The sequence below is a fragment of the Carettochelys insculpta genome, chromosome 20 (genome assembly GCF_033958435.1).
Source record: "Carettochelys insculpta isolate YL-2023 chromosome 20, ASM3395843v1, whole genome shotgun sequence".
NCBI lineage: Eukaryota > Metazoa > Chordata > Testudines > Carettochelyidae > Carettochelys > Carettochelys insculpta.
The window spans coordinates 1,914,577-1,938,824 of NC_134156.1; the positions used below are offsets into that span (position 1 = coordinate 1,914,577).

The following is a 24,248-nucleotide window of genomic DNA, read 5'->3' on the forward strand; positions in this document are numbered from 1 at the left end:
AGGTGGAAAGGGCTCAGTATCGACAGCACTTATCAAAAGAGATAAAAACAAGTCACATCAGACAGGGGGATGTGAGCCTCTGTCAGAGTCTAATGGGGAGATATTAGCACCCAGAGCAGAGACACCGCAGCCGGGCCCGAGAAAGCACCGCCCCCCTCCACCCCGGCTGCCTTGGCCCTGGTGCACGCCCTGACCGAAGCTACCCCGGAGACTCCTTCATCCGAAAACACCCTGTTCACAGCCCCAGGGGGGGTGTCAGCCGCGGCGGGAGATCGGTGCTGACTGCGGGACACCCAGCTCCCCCCCGCCCCGCATCAGCCCACAGCCGCCAGCACGGGCGGGCCCGGGGAGCTCCCGCCTGCACCGCCCCCCGCCCCGCCCCGCCCGCAGCAGCCACGTGGTGCCAGACACGCTCCCCCGCCGCTGAAATGCGGTTCCGTGTGGGCGTCGGCACGTCAAAGCGCCGCCCCCGAAGCGAGCCGCAAGCGTAGCCCCGCCCCCCGCTGTGATGCGCGGCCCAAGCCCCGCCCCCGTGGAGCCCGGATGAGGCAGGTTCCGGAGCCGGCGGACGCGGTGGCTGCTGTGACGGGAGCTGCGCCGGGGTGAGTCCGGGCCGGGGAGCCGGGGCCGCGGGAGCGCCGGGCGTTGCTGGCGAGGAGCAGGGCGGGGAGCCGGGCGGGGAGCCGCCCGGGGGCCGGGGGTGCCCGCAGGCCGGGGGCTCCTAAGGGGCGCGGGGCGGGGCGGGGCGGGGCTGGCGGGGTACGGAAGCCGGGCGGGGCCCCCGAGGGGGGTCCGCGGGTTCCTGCTCCGCAAAGCTCACCGGATTGGATGCAAATTGACAACGGGGCAGGTCCCGCCCCCTCCTGCCATTCGTCGAATCGGAGCCCCTGCGGGCTGCGATTGGTGACGGGGCCGTCGCTCACCGGCAGGCCGTGAGGGTGGAGACCCCTGAACCCGCGCAGCCAGAGCCGGGCGCAGTGGCCTTGGCCCGCGGGCGGGTGGCGCCGCCCCCTGCTGCCCCTCCCGTCGCGCCGTGGGGCGCCCCTGGGTGGGTGTCGTGGCTGCTGGGGGTAGGGAGGCCGTCGGGGGGGGGGCCGGGGCACAGGCTGGGGGTGGGGTGGGGCGGGGGGCCGGGGCGGTGGTGGTGGGGGGGCCGGGGCACAGGCTGGCCGTGGGGCGGGGTGGGGTGGGGCAGAGGCGGGGGGCGGCTGGGGCACAGGCTGGCCGTGGGGCGGGGCGGTGGCTGGGGGGCGGCTGGGGCACAGGCTGGCCGTGGGGCGGGGCAGGGCAGAGGCGGGGGGGGGTGGCTGGGGCACAGGCTGGCCGCGGGGCGGGGCGGGGCAGAGGCGGGGGGGGGCGGCTGGGGCACAGGCTGGCCGTGAGGCGGGGCAGAGGTGGGGGGGGGGTGGCTGGGGCACAGGCTGGCCATGGGGCGGGGCGGGGCGGGGCAGAGGCAGGGGGGGCGGCTGGGGCACAGGCTGGCCATGGGGCGGGGCGGGGCGGGGCAGAGGCAGGGGGGGCGGCTGGGGCACAGGCTGGCCGTGGGGCGGGGCGGGGCAGGGGCGGGGGGCGGCTGGGGCACAGGCTGGCAGTGGACGGTGTGGTGGCTGGGGGGCGGCTGGGGCACAGGCTGGCCGTGGGGTGGGGTGGGGCGGGGCGGGGCAGAGGCGGGGGGCGGCTGGGGCACAGGCTGGCCGTGGGGCGGGGCGGGGCAGGGGCGGGGGGCGGCTGGGGCACAGGCTGGCAGTGGACGGTGTGGTGGCTGGGGGGCGGCTGGGGCACAGGCTGGCCGTGGGGTGGGGTGGGGCGGGGCGGGGCAGAGGCGGGGGGCGGCTGGGGCACAGGCTGGCCGTGGACGGTGCGGTGGCTGGGGGGCGGCTGGGGCACAGGCTGGCCGCGGGGCGGGGCGGGGCAGAGGCGGTGGGGGGGCGGCTGGTGCACAGGCTGGCCGTGGATGGTGCGGTGGCTGGGGGGCGGCTGGGGCACAGGCTGGCCGTGGACGGTGCGGTGGCTGGGGGGCGGCTGGGGCACAGGCTGGCAGTGGACGGTGGGGCGGCTGGGGCACAGGCTGGCAGTGAGGTGTTGTGGAGGTGAGTGATGGTTGTGGGCAAAGAGTCCCAGTGGGGAGGTTCAGTGGCGGGTGGAGGTGTGTGGCGTCCAAGGAATAGGGTCCCAGTTGAGGCATGCAGAGTCCGTGGACTGTAAGGCCAATTAACCTGATGTGGAAGGTTCACAGGCATGGTGCAGTGATTAAGCCTAGCATGGGTATCGTATCCACTAGAATGGGGAACCCTCTTTGCCCATGATCTTAACGGTGTGGGCAACTGACGAGATGCTGACTAGGACTGAGTGCTCAGTTTGGATATAGGTATCTTGCATGCAGTCATGTCAGTTACGTGAAGGTAAAACCTGGTCCTGGCAGATTTTCTCAATGGATATCTTTTGATGCTGAATGTGAGTTATCTTTGCTGATTAGTCATCACTGTATTCTCTAAACTAATGATTAAACCCTGCTTTCGGCGTGCTTACTTTTCTGATGAAGGCACACTTCAGGGGTAGGACGGCGTTATTGGGTAGTGGGTTTGAAAGCTAGATAGCTAGCCAGAACTAGGCTCATCGAGAGTGCCATGGATCCATCCTTACTGCTGTGTTTGGAGAAAGGGAAATGTCTGCAAAATGTTTGCTGTCAGATGGTTGCTAGGATACACAAATATGCTCATGATGTCAAATGCACTTAGTTCCAATGAGTCACTGAAAATACTATTTCTGTTTCTGCAGAGAAAAGGGCAGGTTTGGGAGTTAACTCAGTCCTTTCTTCAGGAGAGAGTTTTGACCAGGAGGGCGATGCACTGAAAAGTGTAAACTCTCAAAAATGTGTCTTTGAGTAGGGGAAGGCAGTGGGAACAGGGAATGCTTTGCTGAAACCCTAAGATAGGACCCAATTTCACAGCTTCCTCTCTTATACGCAATGTGCCATATTCCTGTCACCATTCTTCTGCATAACTAGGGCTCTTGCAGTCTCTGTCAGCACTGTTCCTTAGTTGCTGGAGAGTGAAACTGACACTTGTGTTTCCACCTCTCGCCCCACCACCCCTTTGCACACCTGAGCATGTTGCTTTTGCAGTGCACATTGCACTTTGCTAGCTAACGCCTTAAGACATCTTTGCCACTTTATATGGATGAGAGTGATTGTGCCCATCTGTGGGCGGAATGTTTTGTATGTTATAATGCTCACTTGTGGTTAGAGCTGTATGTCTAAAACGATCGGTTAAGACTGCTAATTGGAGAACCTAAACTATTCTTTAATTTAGGATAAAAAAAGCAGTCAACTAGCACTTTAAAGACTAACAAAATAATTTATAAGGTGATGAGCTTTTGTGGGATGACAGAGAGAGAGCCATGTAAGTCTGTATTCTATCAAAACAAAAAAGCAGTTGAGTAGCACTTTAAAGACTAACAAAATATTGTTTTTTGTTTTGATAGAATACAGACTTACATGGCTATCTCTCTGTCTTAATTTAGGATAGCTTATCCTTGTTTGGAATAGAAATATCCCAGGTGATGGGTCTGTTTTGGTTTTGTGAGGGCAAATTAAGTAAATAGCTACACAAATCAAAAGCAGGATTCTGCCCTTTTTTCTTAACCAAACATTTTAACTATATTGTTACTGTAGGATAGTTCAGCTCAGATAGAATGAAAGTTGCACCACATGTGTGCACTTTAGTTGATGGTAACCAGAGTTCTGAGTAGTCTGAAAATGAGATCCTGATTGTAGCAGAAAATCTTAATTGTTGCAAAAAGGGATTGCCTCGTGTCCACAGTTACTTCTCTGATCTCTGTCTTTGGTAACTATTAGCTGCATAAAGATTGACAAACAAGTGTGGAGCAGGAGGTCAACAACTCCTTAGCTTCAATAAGTGTCGCAAAAATGCACTCATTCCCCCTAGCTGGTTTTTCTTACATGTAGCATACCACAATTTCACATTTTTTTTATTCTGCATGGTTAGGCTTTTGGGAAAACTCAAGAAGAATGGTCTCTTGGCACGTGTGGAAGGAAGAATTTTTTTGGTGTAATGAATGAGTATAGAAGGCCTGCTTATACTCTTGGGATGTCCAATAAGACTAGTCTTTTAAGAGGAGGTGCTTTAGAGACTCTCTTCTAGCTGAAGGGATTGCAGCCAGGAGGTGCCATTGGTCAAATGGATTATTGTGAGAGCTTATTACTTTAGTGCAGGTTCCAGGCCAGGTGGCGAGGCCTCACTGTTGGTTTGCACAGGTCTCCTGCCGCCATCCAAAGGAAGCCTAATACCATTGGCCTGCTATAGGCATGGATCAGCCTGTGTCTTTGACACTGTTCATCTCTGAGGTGTAAGATGTAGTGCAGGGAGCTCTCGGGTATTCTGTAAGAAATCCAGCAGAACCAAGATATGTGGTTTTCTGGGTCTTGACACCAGTAAGAGATTTGTTCATATCCTTTGAGTTTCAGGAAAGTCGTATGTGGAGAGTGTGTGTTATGCTGGAAGAATATCCCACCTGTTGCTGCTTAATAGCCAGTTGTCAGACTTGTGTAACCTGGTTTGGGGTGCCACAGCCAACTTGGGGATATTAGGTCTTGTCTGCTGGAGAAGTGGATTGGAAATGTCATTGATGGCTCCACTAGGTGTGAGAATTTCAGTCTCTGGCTATTTCGGCATAACTGGAATGCATCACATCCTCTTTTTAATTACTCTCCCTTGTAGGGGAAGACAGAAGGCCTATGGCAAGGGAAAGGTTACATACCAGATGTGTCCATTTGTGAACCATAGCAGCTGTTCCCAGTCATGTCAGCTCATGTGAACAAGAACTTAGTTTTTACAAGGTGGATCCATGAAGGAACAATCTGGTCCCTTGGATATCAGCTGGAATACTGCTTTTGTTCAGGAACTCTTCCCAGCTATTTGTCAGCTGATGGTTTTGCCGGTTTGCTTTATGGTTCAAAGTTCCTCCTGTATGAGTTGTTCTGATAGAGGATAGGTCACCTCCTGTCAGGAGAGAATCTGCATCACTTGTCATGAGCTTTTTGTGTTGTCTTGTTAGTCTGTTTTCAGTAGTAATATGTAATTGGGTCAGGATGTGCTCCTTCCTCAGTTGTCCTGATAAATCTTGAAGGGTCAGCCTGACCACTTTCATTTTTAGGGAGTTGATACTCTGAACCTTCTAATGTTGATCATGACAGAGAAGGAACTGTGAAGATAGTTTTATTTGGTGAGCAAAGCCTTGGGGGTGTTGGACCCCCAGAGAGAAAGGGGGTCTCACTGCTGCCTCCAAGAAACTTTTAAAATTGGAGTGTCAGTGGTTAGGCAAGTTGGGAGTCCTGGAGTCTGCTCTGTTTGGACCACTGGAGGTAGAAATCTGTTTCTTCAGTGAGGAAGGTGTAAGGCCAAACCCTGGGCCCCACTGATGAGGCTGAACTGCCTCCAGTATTTTCTAGGAGAGAAGTGCAGTCCGGCTGTCTTGGACTGATGGTGAGACCAGGCTCTAAACTACACTACTTTCTCTCCAGCATTGCAACAAGGGTTTGAGGGGCAGTTTTCTTATAGTTTAGAGAACTCTTGCCTAAATGCTTGCACTGGGAGGATGCTCTCCATTAACACAGTGATGAGCAATGTGTGGTGTCAGCTTCTGACAGCTAGAAATGGACTGTGTTGTAAACCTGAATTCTGATCCTGTTGAGCAGCCCAGTGCCTGCTGGGCTAGCACACTTGAAGATGCTGGATTTAATCTGATGAGCTGGAGTAGCCACTCTTACTTCTGTTTGTCTCCTTGAGCAGGGAACAGACTCAAGTTCTGGTTTGATCTGATTGGACTTGGGAAGTGTTGATGGACTCGCAGGTTGCCGTTGATGTGCATACCCTGATAATTCAGGGTGCTTAAAGGTAGATTCTAAAACAAATGAGCTGTGAAAATCTGGTCACTTTAATTAAACATGAAAAAGGTTGTAGAGCAGTTTTTAAACTTAGAGGTGGGGGAAAGCCGATTGGTGCGGGGGAGCACGTAGATCGGACGGAGACCTCTCTTACACGAGGCTCCATAGATAGGGATTCCCTAGAAGTTAGTCAGATAGGGAACGTGGGAAATAATATATGGGCAAGATCAGATGTGAAACAATCGCATATAAAAAAATCCAAGGCGTCTGAAAGGTGGACATATAAATAGTGGTAGTTTTTTAAAGTGCTTTTACACAAATGCTAGGAGTCTGTCTAATAAGATGGGTGAACTGGAGTAGCTCATATCAAAGGAGGAAGTTGACATAATAGGCATCAGAGAAACATGGTGGAATGATGAAAATCAGTGGGACACTCTCATACCGGGATATAAATTATATCAGAAAGACAGAACGGGTCGTGCGGGTGGCGGAGTGGTACTGTATGTGAAGGATAATATAGAATCAAATGAAACAAAAATCCTAAAGGAATCAAAATGTTCCGTAGAATCATTATGGATAACAATTCATTCCTCTAATATGAATATAGCATTAGGAATATATTACCGACCGCCTAACCAGGACAGTGATAGTGATGCTGAAATGTTAAGGGAGATTAGAGAGGCTATCAAAATAAAAAGCACAGTAATAATAGAAGATTTCAATTATCCCCATATTGATTGGGTACGTGTCACCTCAGGATGGGATTCAGAGATTAAATTTCTTGATGCCTTAAATGACTGCTTCTTGGAGCAGCTAGTACAGGAACCCACAAGGGGAGAGTCAATTCTCGATCTAGTCCTGACTGGAACGCAGGATCTGGTCCAAGAGGTAACTGTTACTGGACCGCTTGGAAGTAGTGACCACAATATAATAACTTTTAATATTCCTGTGTTGGGAAGAACACCGCAGCGGTCAAACACTCCGGCATTTAATTTCAAAAAGGGGAATTACACTAAAATGAGGAAGCTAGTTAAACAGAAACTAAAAGGTAGAGTAACTAAACTAAAATCCCTGGAAGCTGCATGGAAACGGTTTAAAGACACCATACTAGAAGCCCAACTTAAATGTATACCCCAAATAAAGAAACACAGTAAGAGACCTAACAAAGAACCACCATGGCTTAACAGCCATGTTAAAAAGGCAGTGAGAGAGAAAAGGGCAGCTTTTAAAAAGTGGAAGTCAAATCCTAGTGAGGAAAGTAGAAAGGAACATAAACACTCCCAAATTAAGTGTCATAATGTAGTAAGAAAAGCCAAAAAAGATTTTGAGGAACAGCTAGCCAAAAATTCAAAAAATGATGGTAAAATGTTTTTTAAATACATTAGAAGCAGGAAGCCTGCTAAAAAAGCAGTGGGCCCTTGGACGATAAAGATATAAAAGGAGCGATCAAGGAAGACAGTGCCATTGCGGAGCGATTAAATGATTTCTTTGCTTCAGTCTTCACAGCTGAGGATGTTACAGAGGTTCCTAAATCTGAGCCAGCCTTTTTAGGTGACAAATCTGAGGAACTCTTCCAGATGGAAGTGACATTAGAGGAGGTTTTGGAGTTAATTGATAAGCTGAATAGTAACAAGTCTCCAGGACCAGACGGTATTCACCCAAGGGTTCTGAAAGAACTCAAATGTGAAATTGCGGAGTTAACAGTGGTTTGTAACCTATCCTTTAAATCCGCTTCGGTACCCAATGACTGGAAGACGGCCAATATAACGCCAATATTTTAAAAAGGCTCTAGAGGAGACCCTGGCAATTATAGACCGATAAGTCTAACATCAGTACCAGGCAAATTAGTAGAAACAATAGTAAAGAATAAAATTGCAAGGCACGTAGAAGAGCATGAATTGTTGGGCAAAAGTCAGCATGGTTTCTCCAGAGGGAAGTCGTGTCTAACTAATCTATTAGAATTCTTTGAAGGGGTTAATAAACATGCGGACAAGGGGCACCCAGTGGACATAATATACCTAGATTTCCAGAAAGCCTTTGACATGGTCCCACACCAAAGGCTTTTATGTAAATTAGGCAGTCATGGGATAGGAGGAAAGATCCTTTCATGGATCGGGAATTGGTTAAAAGACAGAAAACAAAGGGTTGGAATAAATGGTAAATTTTCACAATGGAGGGGGGTAACTAGTGGTGTTCCCCAGGGGTCAGTCCTGGGACTGATCCTGTTCAACTTGTTCATCAGTGATCTAGAAAATGAGGTAAGCAGTGAGGTGGCAAAGTTTGCAGATGATACCAAGTTGTTCAGGACAGTCAAAACCAAAAGGGATTGTGAAGAACTACAAAAAGATCTCAGCAAACTGAGTGAATGGGCAGCAAAATGTCAAATGAAATTTAATGTGGGTAAGTGTAAGGTAATGCACATTGGAAAAAATAACCCAAATTACACGTACAACATGATGGGGTCAAATTTAGCTACGACAGATCAGGAAAGGGATCTTGGAGTTATAGTGGATAGTTCTCTGAAGACATCCACGCAGTGTGCAGTGGCAGTTAGCAAAGCAAATAGGATGTTAGGAATTATTAAAAAAGGGATTGATAATAAGACAAAAGATATCGTACTTCCCCTATATAAAACTATGGTATGCCCACATCTTGAGTACTGTGTGCAGATGTGGTCTTCTCACCTCAAAAAAGATATATTGGCATTAGAAAAGGTTCAGAAAAGGGCGACCAAGATGATTAGGGGTTTGGAACGGGTCCCATATGGGGAGAGGCTAGAGAGACTGAGACTTTTCAGTCTGGAAAAGAGGCGATTGAGGGGCGATATGATAGAGGTATATAAAAGCACGAATGGTGTGGAGAAAGTGAATATAGAAAAATTATTTACCTTTTCCCATAATACAAGAACTAGGGGACACCAAATGAAATTGATGGGTAGTAGGTTCAAAACTAATAAAAGGCAATTTTTCTTCACACAGCGCACAGTCAACCTGTGGAACTCCTTGCCGGAGGAGGCTGTGAAGGCCAGCACTCTATTAGGGTTTAAAAAAGAGCTCGATAAATTTTTGCAGGTTAGGTCCATAAATGGCTATTAGCCAGGGGTAAAGTATGGTGCCCTAGCCTTCACTACAAGGGCAGGAGATGGATGGCAGGAGATAAATCACTTGATCATTGGTCTTCTGTTCTCCTTCTCTGGGGCACCTGGCATTGGCCATTGTCGGCAGACGGGATACTGGGCTGGATGGACCTTTGGTCTGACCCAGTATGGCCATTCTTATGTTCTTAATTTGGTGCATTTTTCGGGGCCTAAATTAAGGCATCTGAGTTTCAGAAAGGTGTTTTTTTTTTTTTTTTTGTAAGTACACCAGTGTTGCATCATGTAATTAGGGAGGGCTGATGCTGGAGTTTGGCTTGTTTTCATTTTCCCTGTGGAAAAATCAGAGGACACTTTGCAGCTTTGAGGGCTGCCTTAACTTGCATAGCTTATGAAATGTGTGCTGCGCTATTAACACCTGAATGTTCACACCTTTCCTATGTTACATTTCTAGACACTGGTTTTGACACACACAAGTAACTTATTTCAAAATTACACTTTCAGCGGAACCCAATTTGCAGCTGTGCAGTATTTTGTTACCAGTTTAGATAGTTGTGTGGTGAACGTTACAAATAATTAAATATAGATTTGCAAGCTTTCGGTAGGAAGTGAGTTCATTGATAGGACAGAGGCTGTTCTCTTACGACCACAATTTGTAGTTTTTACTCAGGCGAATGCCCATGTGAGGAATGCAGGATTTTGATTCACAATTGTGTAAGCCAAGGGTTCTCACACTGACTTAGTTGGCTGGCACACATCTCAATAGAGAGCTTGTCTCTTGGATACACTTCTTTCTATTCACAGTTGAAGGGACTGCCTCTTCTCCCACTCCTGATCACTTAACATGTCTATGGCAGTTGAGTCCATAGTGAAATGACATTAGGGAAGTGCTTAATGTTGTTTTTGGTGTCATTACTGCAATAAGCATTTCACTCTGTTTTATTGACGTCAGTCAGACTGGTTACCCTCGCTCATCATTTCCTCTTTCTCTTGCTCATGCTCCTCTTTAGTCTGCTACCTTTTCCTGATACTCGTTTCCATTCTCCTATCTTCTGCTGGCCCCTAGCAGCTGCAGTTTCACTGATGGCTCCAATCTTTGAAGGTGGTTCCTTCCTCTCATCCACGTATATAGTGGAGGGCTCCAGGGCGCATGACTAGGTTAGCTGATGATGTCTGTTGATTTTTGGCTCTTCCTTCCATTTGAGAGCCTGGATGCTCATAGAAACAGTCAGACAACAGAATCTCTCAGCACCCTGCAGATTCCCAGGGTTTCCCTGGGCGGTGCATGCACTAATTGAGAGCATGCTAGAAACAGAAGTGTTGATGCTGTGGCACAGGTAGTAGCATGGGCTAGCCACCTGCATTCCCACCCAGGGGTTGGGTGGGCTTGTACTGGAGGGTGGAATGTGGGAAGAGTAAGCCTGAGACACAACGTCCACACTCCTTCTTTTACAGCAGTAGTTCATGCAGAGCTGATGCATGGTTGTCTACTGGGACAGAGAGGAATCATTCTAGCTAAAGATTAGAGACCCCCAAGAGCCCACAGGCCAGAGTTTAGAAAATGCTGGCATTAGCAGTGATTCTGAGGGAGAGCTGATTAGTTTGTGCTGCTGACAAAGCCGGTTGTGAGAGAGGGATTACCATGGGCTGCTGCCTCCCTGGGCATTCCTGCAGAAGTGCAATCACTATTTGAAAAGTTGTGCTGTACAGATTTCATGTAAACTATTTGATAGATCAGATGTCTTTTAAATATTTTTTTCTTTATTTTTGTGATAAACAGCTTACCTGGTGGTTGGATTTGAGGTTTAGTGCTCCTAGGGTGACGAGTTAGTGTTACAAACTGCACCAAGCATCCTAGTCAGGAGTAACAGAGCAACAAAGGAGAAATCTAAGGCTACAGCTCAACTCCCGAGTATCATACTAACAGAGAGGGAGCTGTGCTAGTCTGTACCCTAACGAAACAAATTCTGTAGCACTTAAAAGATTAACAAATTATTTATTAGGTGATGAGCTTTCATGGGGCAGACCCACTTCTTCAGATCTGCAATAGTTTGAACCTTGGTAATAGCAAAGGCCTTTCTTTGTTGTCAGAACATGCGTGCTTTTTACCTTGGGGTGACGTGCATGAGCTTTGCTGAAATGAAAACAGGGAAGACAAGACACTTTAGTTCCACCATGCGGTAAACTTGCTAAAGTTTTGCACAGTATCTCCACCTGCGTTGACCTTGTTGAATTTATCTATTGGTGAGTGCACTAGGATCGCTGCGTGGTATGAGTTGTGTTGATATACTACACTGGCAAAACACTACTAATGTGCATACAACTTATACTGGCACAATTGCACATTAGCCAGCATAGCTTATTCTAGCACCCCAAGTGACATAAGCTAGGCATGTTAAAATGGTTAACCAGTTAAGCGTTTTAACTCAGGGCCAACTGCCTGGTTTTGCTGCAGCCATGGCTGTGGGGGTCACACCTGGGCTGGGCCAGGTCACACGGGCTCCTCCGTGGCTGGAGCTGCTTCAGCCTGGCATGGCTGGCTGCTGCCAGAGTTCGCCAGCAAGGACTGGTAAGCGTACTGGCAAGCCTCGTATTTACAGGTATGTTTACTGGTTAATATCCCTAAAATAAGTTGTGCAGTACTGGCAAAAGGACACCCCAGACGAATATGTCAGCAGAAATGTGTAGTGTAGACCTGGGATCAGTGTAATCTTAATGAGGCCTGTGTGAATCACATAGATGAGTGACACACATGCGCTAGAGATGTTCTGGGAGGGCAGCATATAAACTTCCTCTGTTTCCATTCCTCAGCATTACTAAACTCCATTGGTTGCATATGGCGTCCTTTGTCTGCCTAGAAGTTGGAAGCAACGAATTCCAGTTTAATTAGTCTGACTCCACAGTCAACAGTTCAATACTGCCTGGGAGGCAAAGTGCATTCTCCTTTCTCTGGTTCTTTGCAGCATCCCTCTTCCCGAGCTGAAAGTGCAGGATTAACTCTCCCATCCGGAAGTGGAAACTAACCACTTACTAGGCAAGCGGAGGGAGAGCAGTGTCGTTCCGTACTTCTCACTTTTTATTGCAGTCTGCAAAAGGAAAAGCTGTTCGGTGTCCTTTCAGCCCATGCATCTTGTCCTGACAGTTGATGAGGAAGACCCACTGGTATTTTCTGGTTAGAGCTGACTTGTGATCAGCATCCTATAATGCCATTTAGAAGGCTTCTCTAGTAGTGCTGATGGGATTTTCTCACCAGGGTTTCAGAATGGGAATTCCCGAAAAGCTGAATCAGCTGCAGTAGGTGCTTCTCTGTCGTGTCTGGTAGATTTGATTTGTCATTCATCAGACATCAGTATCCAGGAAAGTGTCATTGCTGGGGCATGTGCCTCTACAAATGCCGTGTCACCTCTGAGACAGTGCTGCTTGTTGAGATCTGGGCCTCATATTTACAGATATGTTTGTTTGCTACTGGACTGTTTTTGTTTTTTTTTCCCTTTTTGCTTGTTGAAGAGGTTCCAGTGGAGGTTTGTGAGATCCATGCTTGAATCTGATTTCCTGAGCTGCAGCCCCAGAAGTTACTCAGGCCTGGCACTTAACAACAGGGGCCAGCAACCCCAGCTCGAATATCAAGAGTGGCATGTGAGTGAATTTTCATTCGCATGTGAGGCAGGAGCTCAGCTCTGCCCCTCTTCTGCTATTCATCCAGGAGCTTCCTTAAAGCCAGGCCACCTGTGTGTTAACACAAGATCAGCTAGTGTTACCAGCCACCACCTAAATGGTGAAGCTCTGCATAGTAATTTTATTTATTAATGAAGCTGTTGTAAGTAGGGCTATTGGTGACTTTAAAAAGTGTCACCTCACTGGGACGGTACATAGAGGTCAAAACGTCAAATTTAGGCACTCTGCCTCAGAAGGGTTGCTGACCCCTGCTTTACAAGTTTCTCTAGCAGATTTGGAATTTTTTTATCTCAGGTTTTCTAGTCCTGCTCTGGCAGAAACTGGCTTTGCTGCACTACCCACACATGTAATGAACTCTTAAGGCAGGTCAGTGCTTCTCAGATAAGAGAAGTAATTTTCCAGCTTCTACAAGCAAGTAGATCGTCTCTTTGAGCTGAAATTCAAGAAGATTTGATGTTGGTGAGCCACATCTGAAAGTTGTGAACACGCAGCTTGTCCAGAGGCATTGACAGTAGTTGCTGCATAGGAGACAGATATTTACGTACCTCTATCAGCGTTGCCTTTTGTATTGGAGGTAGCAGTGCTTGCTTACGTTGTGCAGTGGTGAGAACGTGTAGCCTCTGGTGTTGTGCTGTGCAGGGGCAGTATCATGAGAAGGGGAAAGCCAGATTACTTACACCAACTGCAGTTCAGGGTTGGCTCAACAGATCAATACTAACCTCTTTGGCTTTGTCAGAGATGCTGTTTTCCAGAGCGATGGACAGAATTTGGCAGGAAGGAGCATATCTTTTTATAGATCCTCTGTCTGTGTGATTGGATGTGTGCCCCTCCCCAAGCTGGTGGGTTGAATGGATCTGGCCCTCAAGGATTCCAGGGGAGCGGATCCCAGGGTGCCAGTTACTAGGGTGTTCTTAAAGGGCTGTCCTTTGTTTCCCATGCCTTCAGGTTCCATTCCTGAATAAGCCTTTTATCTTTCTCACTGAAGGTGCTTCGGCACGTGCCGTTTGGGAGCTGGCAGAGGTAGATTCTGTGTCGTGCTTCACTTAGTTTAAAACTCTAGTGTGATGAAATATGTGAACACCTGGAAAGGCTGGCTCATTAATCCTCATCACACATCAAGGCATGTTTGCCGATGGCACATGCATTGGCAACTGTAGCTTGATTTATTTAAAAAAAAAAAAAAGACTTCTTGCATCAGCTTGCACCATGTGGTTTCTGATACCTAAAGTCTGGGATTATGTTCTGATGCTGCTGAGGTTGCAATTTACCTGTGCCACAACTAGGTATCTCAGATTTGACAATTGTTTGGTTTGTCGTACACCAGCACCTCCTTGGCAAGGAGGCTCCTGGGAAATGCATCAGGGTAAAACCTCTGTGTTTCATTTGGATTGTTTAAAAGCATTTATATTGTGCTTTTTTCTGCAGCCTGGATTTCGTTAGGTTCTGCAGACTGCCTTGCCCAGGCTTAAAGAGTAGGATTGGTTAACATTGCCTACTATGGCACAACAGCTTTGGAACAGTGGCGTCCTTTCTGCTAGAACCCATATGCTGCTTTTGTAAGAGGACATCTGTTGTGGTTCGCCAGAGAATATGAAGTGCAAAACCAGTATTTCAGTAAAGGCTATAGGTACGCTTACTAAAAGAACTGTGGAAGTGGGCTGCCTTTCAATCAGTGTATGAAAATGCCTCCAGCTCCCCTTTCAAGACAAGAAAAGCAATGGTAAATTGACCATGTATCTCAAATGTTTTAATAACTCACAGAAAAAAAAATCAGCGTGGAGGTGTTAGCTCTTGCTAGCTGTTTGCTTCCTGGTCATGTCCTGAGAACTACAGGGAAGTGATGAAAAATGACGACAACAGTCTAAATTTAGTTAGTGCTCGGGTAATTTTCAGTCTGGTGGCCACAGCAGGTACTGCCAGTACAGAAGGGCAGAGAATGGGGAGAAAGTGAACCCTGAGTGCTTTCTTACATTTTTTACCATTGGCAGATCTGTGTCCATGCGCTGCTAGCGCAGAGGGGCCAGGGCTGCGACTCAGGCTCCTTAGTGCTGTGGTAAAACACAAACCAATACACTGGAACCTCTAATACAGCAACCTTGAGAAATAGGCTAGGCCAGATTAGAGTTTTCTAGACCATGGGTGTTCACTGTAGTGAAGGTCAAACAAAGTCTTACTAAGGCTTTTATATGTACAAACCATTAGACCACTGTACACTTATAACATGTCATGAGATAAACCCTTAATGCCTTGCGTTTAGACAGTTTTGTTTATATGTAGGTAATCAAGCAGAAAAGCACTAATTGCACAGTAGTGTGCTCTGCCACTTCTCATTAATTTTGAGCTAGACAGTACCCTCTGTACAGGCGGTCCCTGACTTACAGGCACATTGCATTATGACCGTTTGTACTTACGACCAACCTCCAGCTCACCTTCCCCAGCGGGGGCTCCAGCTATAGGCCTGGAGCTCCCCTCCAAGCCCTGCAGTCCTGGTTCCAACCCCCCCACCTGCACACACCTGGGCCTCGACCCCCCCCCCACAGTCCCCATGTGGCCCCATATCATGCCCCCCCCCCAGTGCGGCTGGCTCAGCATGCGTGGGGCTCCAACCTGTCCCCCATTCAATGACCCCACCCCCCCATGCACCCCTGTTCAACCCTGCTGCCTGGCTCAGCCCCTCCCTCCTGCAGCCACAGTTCAACCTCCCACGCTCCCCACCCCCCGTGACTGGGGCTGTGGCTGTCAGCGGCTGCTGGCATGTGCAGGGGCTCTATCTCAACCCACCCCGGTTCACCCCTGTTCAATCCCCACTCCGCCCAGCTGACCCCCCCCCCCCAGCACACGCTGGGCTGTCAGCCACAGTGTGTGCTGGGCCCCAGCTGTCAGCTGCTGCAGACACATGAGGCTGTACCCCCCCCCAGCGAGTCCCCTGCCCCATTTTCACCCTGTTCAACCCCCCCAACCCTGCACAGCCCCAGCTCACGCTCCCCGGCACATGGGGCTCTGGTTTCAAACTGCACACAGGGCTCCCAATGGGGATCCAGCTCCAACCTCCCTACCCACCACCCCTGCAGCTCAGTCTCCAACCCCCTGCTGCCCGGGTCCAACACACTGCAAGCCCCAGCTCAACTGCGCCCTAACCCACCCCAGGCTTAAACTCTCTGCATCCTCCCAGGGCCCCAACCCAAGCCCTCCCCAACTCACATGGAATTCAAGGTACGTGAGAGTTGCGTGGAACTCAACCCGCTTACACCCTGAGGGGTTGCAGCATAAGGGTATTTCCAGCTTTCGACTAAATCGAGTTGCAACTGGGTGTTTGGAACATAACCTGTTTGTAAGTCAGGGACTATCTGTATACTTCTGGTTTTCTTGCACTGTATTTAAACTTGATTTTTATGATCATTTTGATGCTTCCGCCATATGGGGGTTCAAACCAGGGATCTACCCAGATTTAGAAGGTTCATGTGTAATTATAATATTCAGCAGTGGTGAACAGTCCACTTGTGGGTGAAATTCAGAAGCAAAACTGACAAAGAATTCTTCAGTGGGCTCAGAATAGCTTTCCTGCTACAGAGCCCCAGTATGTTCTGGTGATGAATAGCATCCACCACCAAATGCCATGGGCCTACGTTCATTTCTTCTCTGAGCCTTCCCAGCCAAGAACCCTGCAGGGCATTCCAGTCAGTCAGCTTTCCACCATGCCTTGAAACAAGTTTGTCTCAGCTGCTGTGAGCAGTAAGGTAGCTTGGCTGTGTGCTGCTTATACCTCTGAAGCAGAGGGAAATAGGGATGTGCCTGTGTGTGAGAATACGCATGTTGTATGGTGAACTGGTGAAGGCTTTTCGTGAGAAGAAAGACTCACACCCACAGCACAATCAAGGGAGCAATAAAAGCTCCAACGTCTCCTATAGTCTCTCTGCTGTTCCATTCCTGACCCCTGCAACTGGCAGAGATGACTCAGGTGTGTGTTCGCCCAGGGGTTGTTTACTTGAATGATTGAGGAGTCGTCTTTCGCTGGATGCACCTCCAGAAGATGATGTAAGGTGCGCTGCTGTCTGTATGCACACTGGGCTCTCTGGGCATGTTGCTTGCTCTGTTATCCTTTAAGTCGTGTGTGACTTGTGATCGCGGGTGGGAGGGACGAGAAGTATTTGCTGTTGATCTCAAGCTTGTCACGTGTGCCAAGCTGTGGGAAAAGGTTCCCTGGAGCTGCAGGTCAGCACATAGGATCTGTTACCAAACAGGGATTGGTTCTCTGATGTAGTCAGAGTTGGACTGAAGTCCCAGAGGTTGTACTCATGCTACCTTAATGAATTGGAGTCAAGGGGGCTGCAGGTGTGTAAGTGAGGCCATTGTGTGGACACTTATGCGTTTGTGCCCTCACAGTGCTAGATTGACTTGGTAAGAGTGTTAACAGATACAGCCAGTGCAAGGAACTGCACTGCAGGGCTGGGAGATGCTCCTGTACATTGGTTGTCACAGGACTAAAAATAGCTGCGAAAATAAACGTACAGCCTGTTGTTGTCTGCTGAGAACTCCTGTGCTGTTATGCCTGGGATCCAGCTGCAGCTCCCGAGCATGCTAGCGCTCGAAGTGTGATCACAGTGCTCCGCCTAGCCACAGGCAACTACCACAGCTCCTCTCCCCTGCAAAAATACATTACTATACAACCAGCTATATCCTGTGAAAACTGACACGCAGCAATCTGGTGCTGATACGACTGCGTGCAGAGAAAGATTACACTGAGGCTCCATGGGACCCTCATGTAAGCTCATCTTTGACACATTGAAATGTGGGCAGCAAAATGCTGCTGAGCCAGGAATCTCTTTGGGGGCTGGCCTGTGTATTTGCTCTGTGTTGCTGTGGCACCTGGCACAGCAGGGCCCTGGTCGGTGACAGCAACATCTGAGCAGTGCTGCAAAACAGCTCAATAGCGATAAACAGGTGATTCTAAAACAAGGGGCATTTGAAGTGACGGTAGGGCCAGGAGTTTGAGGTGCTCAGTGCCCTTTGGGTGAATTCAGTCTTTTGACCTGAATCGTAGCAGCTGCGGGCTGAAGTGGAGGGTGCCTGCTTTCCTCTGCATTGTTTACAGCTGTCTAAGGTGCTTGTGTTTTCCCCCACACTGAAAGTGGGGCAGTTGAATTGTTCCACATTTACTGAAAAATGCCAGGTCTGGATAGGTGGGTCACAGAGATGCAGGAGGTGTCAATCTGGCTAGTCTAGGCTTGGAGTGATGGAAGTGGGTATTGGTGCTTGTGAGCGCCCCAAGTGACGAGCTGTATATGGCTGATTGAGCTGACGAGCTACACTAAGGGGAATGTTTAAAGTATCTCCCTGAAGGGAGAGAAGGTGGAGAAGGCAACCCTTTCCTCCCTTTCTTGTGGATTTACAAATGAAATATGGGACACCGGCTTAAGAATGGACCAGATGCTAGGATAAAAGATAGGGCCTTCCTCCGAGGGGATGCAGAGACAGCATCTTGGTAAGAAGCCCACTGCAGCATGCTAAGGCTGGGGGAACTGTTTTCACCAGGGTCTGGTGTGTGGGTTCTAGGAATGTTATAGGCTAACCAATTGATCAGTAAGCCTCATCCAGAGCTGCTCTGGACTTGCTGGATTGCCTCCTGCCTGCTCCATCTCTCGTTAGGGAAGCTCCAGCTAGGCCACAGCAGCCCAGATCCCCAGCATGCCGCAGCCAGGGGGCTCCCCAGCCTGTCTGTAGCCACTTCACCTCCTTTAATTGATTAACTGGTTAACCTATTAACCAGGATTTTACGTCCCTACTAGGTTCTTCCATGACATCTTTCACATTGGAGGAGCTTAGAGGGAGCTGATAAGTGTGGAAGTCAAGCCTCCACCCATCCTGTGGAACAAACATCCCTCTGTTGCTCACAGCTTTTGCCAGAAATTACAAGATGGGTCATTTTCACTTCTTCTGCTATTAGCTGGACAACTGTGAAGCTGACAGAATCTAGCCACTAACACTAGGTCTACAGCTAAAACACGTGTTCACCTAGCATTGTGCTTTGGGTGTGAAGAATTCCTTAGGAAGACAGTTAAGTCAACTTCAGCCTCAGTGTAGATACTACCAGGTTGACAGCAGAATTCTGTCAGCTTAGCTATCCCCTCTCAAGGGGGTGGATTTCCTACAGCGATGGAAAAAATGCCTTCTCGTCTCTGCACTAGGGGTGCTAGAGCAGCACAGCTGTGATGTGGACATACCCAGGGATGACCTGAAGAGTTCTCGTTCATCAGTGTTGAAGTGATATTTTGTGTGTGGAGATGGGTGATGTTCGTGTGGAATTTCTAAGTCTGTGTGCTCCTGAGCAGCTCTGGGGTACAAGGTACACAGATGTAAGGGAAAAAAGGGCCACGTGATAGAGAGATGCTGCTGCTGCTGCTCAGAACCTGACTTCTATGAAAGTGATGAGTGGCAAATTTTGCTGTGCTCCTGCCAAGTAGTTCTGTTACCAAGTGCATTTTCCATTCCCTGCTGAGGCAATTCACAGTGTAGCCTTAGAGCGTTAATACCAATAGAGCATCATCCAGATGCCCTGGCAAGGGTTGCTTTGCCATTGTAACATCATTTAATTAAAAACCCTGCCATTTAATTCAGGGGTGTACGTATTGATCAGACAGATTAACTGATTGAAATTATACTGTTTAACTGATTAACAGTTGGTGATGGCTGGTGCAGGGTAGCCAGGGCTAGGTTCCCCCTGCGCTGTAGTCCCACTGGGTCTGGGGCAGGTATAGTGGGCACTGCTGCAGGCCAGCCCGCCTGCTGAGGCTGCTCTGGTGTGGCCGGGGCCCCACCTGCCCGCCCACCCACCCATTGCAGCTGGGGCGGCTGGCATTCCTGTTACCCAAATACTTACTAATTAACCAGTTAAGCCTAATACCTAACCGGTAACTGATTAACCTTTTACGTCACTAGTTTAATCACGGGACAAACTCTAGCTGTCTATCTGTTTCTCACTAGACAGGGGAAAATTAAGTGAGTGAAAGTAATTCAGTAACTTCCTCTGTTACCGGAAATTGTAAACCAGACCAAAAAATCCCATTATTGAAAGAAAATAAAGTGAATTTTCTTTCTCTACAGCACTTGGTTGGACTGTCAATCCTTCAAGAGGACAAGTCACTTTGCTAAGTGTGTGACTTCCATTAGCCCTATTGGGAATTATACTCTGCATCAAGGAAGTTGACATTAACTCTAGACACAGTACTTGTCCTTCTAAAAATCATTTATTTTAAGTGAATTAATATTAAAATTGGATGACTGGTAGTTTTAAAGACAGTCTTTATGGAAAGATGTCCTAAATATGTGTGTAAAGCTATTAATTCTTCAGAGCTACACTCAAAATATGACTAGAATTTTTTCCAGTTTCTGGTCTCCTTATCTTCAGATAGCAACCATGGCAAAGCCTTCGTGTGAGCTTTCCCCTTTTCTGGCTGGTGCTGGTGTGTCTGCACATTGCCTTTCTATTGTCGGGGGTTGTTGGGGGCTCTTTCATCAATGCCAAATTCTTCTCAAAGCATAAAAAATTCAAAGGCCACTAGAGTTGGGTTTGTCCAGTATTTAGCAGCAGTCCCATGGATGTCCTGTTTGTCTTATTCCTGTGTTTGTATTTTGCAGGTTTGTTGATCATGGACAGTGAAGAAATCCCAGATTTTTCAAGCCCAAAAGAAGAAACTGCTTATTGGAAAGAGCTTTCCTTGAGATATAAACAAAGGTATCATTCTAGATTCATAGGCAGTACTTGCTATTACTTCTAACAGAACATGGTTGATCAACTTGTCTTCTCCTACTGCCCTTTAAATAGGCTCTGTTTAAATGAGTCCAGTAGTATGCTGGAGAGTCTTCCTGGGTTTATCTTTAGAGAAGATGAGTGAGTTTTGTTAAATCTTACCAAACTAGATCCATGACTGATATGAATCCTCCGCTTCCAGTTTCCAGGAAGCCCGTGAAGAGCTGGCTGAATTCCAGGAGGGAAGCAGAGAATTGGAAGCTGAATTGGAGGCCCAGCTAGTGCAGGCTGAACAAAGGAATAGAGATTTGCAAGCAGATAACCAGAGACTGAAATACGAAGTGGAAACGTTAAAGGTATGGCAGTGTCTGTAACGGAAGGACCTCTGTCTGTTAGTCAAAAGTAGTCCTAAATCATCATTCAAAATCTGTCTGCCCCATACAGGTGTTCTGGTAATTCAGTATCTGTGCAGTCTTATATCCAATGGGTAAGACCAGATATTTGCTAGCCATCCTATATGTCAGATAAATTCACGAAGGAACTTGCTACGTTTCTTGGCTGCGTCATAAGAAGGACAGGACTCGGATCCTTTAGTCTTTAGGTTTGACCTTGAGTTTTACCTGAGCAAGGGCTGCAGATTTGGGTTTTTGGAAAGGCTGGTGATTGGCAGGTTTGTTATTAGAACAATTGAATATAGCCATATGATGGACATGCTACAAATATGCTTGAAGCCATAGAATCATATTGTTCAGTATTTCAGCATCTGAACTGTGCATTTGATTCCCATGAGTCAGTGTCTCCTGCATAAAACATGTTTTGGCTTTTTGAGACTTGTAAGGCAGTTGAATACTTTTGACTTGTGTATAGCATTTTATAGGGTGTTCAGATTCTCTGGAGATTACTAGGCCACATAAGCCTCCTAAATAGATAATAAGACTCTTCTTATTTACGTGCGTGGGCTGATCAGTTCTCTCCCTGCCTTGGGATCTCGGAAAGCACCTTGGTTTTGTCCTGCTTTTTGAAAATTGATCCAGTGTAGTAGATGGATGCATTGCTGGAAGCCGTTGTGTTCTGAGCCAGGGCAAAGGTGTTCTGTAGGATCTCTGGTTATTGTGATCATATCCTGTTATGTCTGTAGAATCTTCATGTACTTGAGGAGACCAGCAGTTTGCTGAAGAAAGTACCTAGCTTCCTCCTCAGAGCTGTGGATGTTCCTTAACCACCCGGACTATTCCCAACCCCAGTTTTTAAAGCAAGATCTTTTGGTCTCAAGACCATATGAACCTCCCTGTGCAGTTAAGAAGCCGATTCAGGTGTAGGGGTCGGCAACCAAAATAGCAAGAGGAGCCATTTTTTCCAATTCAGAAAAAAACTCAATACTTCAAGAGCTGCAATGCATGTGAATAGGAGATGATCCTTAATAAATAATGTCAAACCGTGCTTTTTATAACCTCTATTTTAAGAACCACCCAGGCACAAACATTTGTAACGTCATACATGTTTACTGTGAGGCATTCACAAACTTGTTACATATTCTGTTTCCTCACACTTTGTGTTTGTTTTGTACCACCGTTTTCCTGACTTTCACTCCAGAAGCTTCTCTCTCCGGAGGACACTAGGGGTAGTTATCCAATATTTTGAAATCTCATATTGTTTGCTATTTAGATATGAGTTGTTCATTTTGGGGCTTTTAGATGTTCACTGTTTGTTGAAAATAATCAGGAGGGGTTGCTTTTTTACTTTGCAATTATAGCCTTGGGAGCCACAAAGAAGTCCTTAAAGAGACACATGTGACTCTGGAGCCACAGGTTGCAAACTCCTGTTCCAGTGGTTCCTTTTTTCACTCACCCACCTGGTTTCAGGCTGGTTCTTGTAGCATGATTGTTGTCTGGACGAACGAGCCACAATAGACTCTTTCATATCCAGCATTCTATCATCTGGAACTCTCAAATAACCGACACTTTAACCATAAGTAAATTTTAGTTACATTTTCCATAAGTATAGTATTGTGAAGGTAAATACAAATAAGTGCAGTAAATAAAATATAAGTTTGCAGTGTACAATACTGCTGTTGTTGGTAAATAAGTACTCTGCATACATTTTTGTTTGTGTTTTCTCTTAATATCTATCCTTGTTTTTCTTTAGTTTTCTGCATTGCTAGGTATACCTCTCTATTATCCAGAATATTTGAATATCTGGCAACTCCCAGTCCTCAGGCAACCAGACATAAAAGAGTTTATTGTATTTGGTGACTGGATCGCAGCTGTGCATGGTGTTGACTTTCTCTGTTTCAGGTTGCCCAGTGCTGATGCTTGGCAAAGATCTGTGTTAATACTGACATTTCTATTTGCTGCCCCCCCATGACCACAGCCAAGTTACTTTGCTCCCTCTCGTTTGGCTTTGCTTACCTCTGTGGGCTGTAAGGCAGTGCTGTTAATCTCATTCCCCCTCTTATTTGCAGGAGAAACTTGAACACCAGTATGCACAAAGCTACAAGCAAGTGTCAGTCTTGGAAGATGACCTGAGTCAGACAAGGGCCATTAAAGACCAGCTGCACAAATACGTGAGGGAGCTGGAACAGGCCAACGATGACTTGGAGCGTGCCAAGAGGTGAAGGCTGCACACCACTTGTCTCATTAGATCTTCCTCTCATCACTTCGCTTCCCAGCTTTTGGCTGTCTCTAATGGATGCACTTGCAATAAAGAGACACACTAGATGCTGTTGCACTCGTAGTTAAAATGATATCCAGGTTCAAGCTTAGTTGGCTGGGCGAGACAGTTAGGGCTAATGAGTGAGTGAGCCTGCAGTATGTTGCAGTGTCCCAGAATCAGAGTGTAAGGCCAGAAGGGGTCAGCAGATCTAGTCGGATCTCCTGCATATCGCAGGCCATGAAACCTCTCAGTTACTGCTGTGTTGGGCCCAAGAATTGAATTGTTGGAGGTCTCGAAAGTGTTCCCTAGTTTGTGTAAATCCAATGAGGAACAAGAGCAGCAATGCCCATTCTGCTCTATGGGCTCCTGAAACATGGGAGCAGAGCCTGGCCAGCATGCCAGATCGGACATCAGCGGGCAGGGGACTCTCTCAGCAGGTGTGTGGCCCTTCTGCCACAACGCCCCTTTCAGATAAGAATCTAATGCCTCATGGAGTCCCTTGTAAATAAAACCAGCCTGCTGGGTCTCTTCTTCCCTTAGGCAGCGAGCACTTTGGCTGGCCAAAGGAAGTGACTGGGTCCTGCAGGAAGTGCACAGAACTAGCAGGAGTACTGCTAGCAATGCCCTGTTGGGAAAGTAGCAGAGACCCTGACCCCATGTAGCTGAATGTTAATGTTGCCATTAAGTCTAACTGGGGGCAGAACTGGGCATCTGGCTGTCTGGCGTGGCAGATGCAGAGCAAGATTCTTGAGCACATGGGTAACTTTTCACTCTGAGCTGTTGCATTGAAGTCAGTGGAATGGCTTATGCTATGTCAGTCGTGCTCAGGTACTTTACTGACTTGGGGTTTGAGTTAATATGGCAGTCCTGGGCTGGGCTTGGCTTGGCTTGGCTTGGCTTGCTGAGTCACCAGCTGGCTTGAAGCCTGAAGGTGGTAGACCCTGAAAGTCAGTGCGCTTGATGCAGAGTGCTGCATTGACTGGCTGTGGTCACTGAACAGAAGTGAAGGAGAGTGGATGTCAGTGAGCCCTTGCACAGCTGTTTTATATCGCTTGAAGTTCACCTCCTACAGTTCTGTCCTGCCCAGTCCACACATCTCACTTCAGTGGGCAGCACTTAATGGTCCTGTCCAGCATGTTCTGGCAAAACTGTTAAGTGTTGGACTTTAACAGAGA

At 47.9% G+C, this 24,248-nt stretch overlaps 1 protein-coding gene across 7 annotated transcripts in view; it reads left to right on the forward strand.

Annotated features, from left to right (window-relative positions):
• The first annotated feature begins 493 nt into the window (after window positions 1-493).
• The window catches only part of NDEL1 (nudE neurodevelopment protein 1 like 1), a 37,339-nt gene continuing 13,584 nt past the window's right edge, over window positions 494-24,248 (forward strand). For 5 of the 7 annotated variants that reach the window (XR_012648223.1, XR_012648221.1, XM_075014220.1 and 2 more), the window contains exons 1-4: window positions 494-602; window positions 20,310-20,406; window positions 20,624-20,777; window positions 22,883-23,031. Coding sequence is in view for 4 of the 7 variants with exons in the window: in XM_075014220.1 (XP_074870321.1) it covers window positions 20,321-20,406; window positions 20,624-20,777; window positions 22,883-23,031 (389 nt within the window). In the remaining 3 variants the exon portion in view is untranslated. Of the gene's footprint in view, window positions 603-924; window positions 1,049-20,309; window positions 20,407-20,623; window positions 20,778-22,882; window positions 23,032-24,248 lie in introns of those variants that run through there. The other 2 variants (XR_012648222.1, XM_075014224.1) reach the window with 2 other exon arrangements.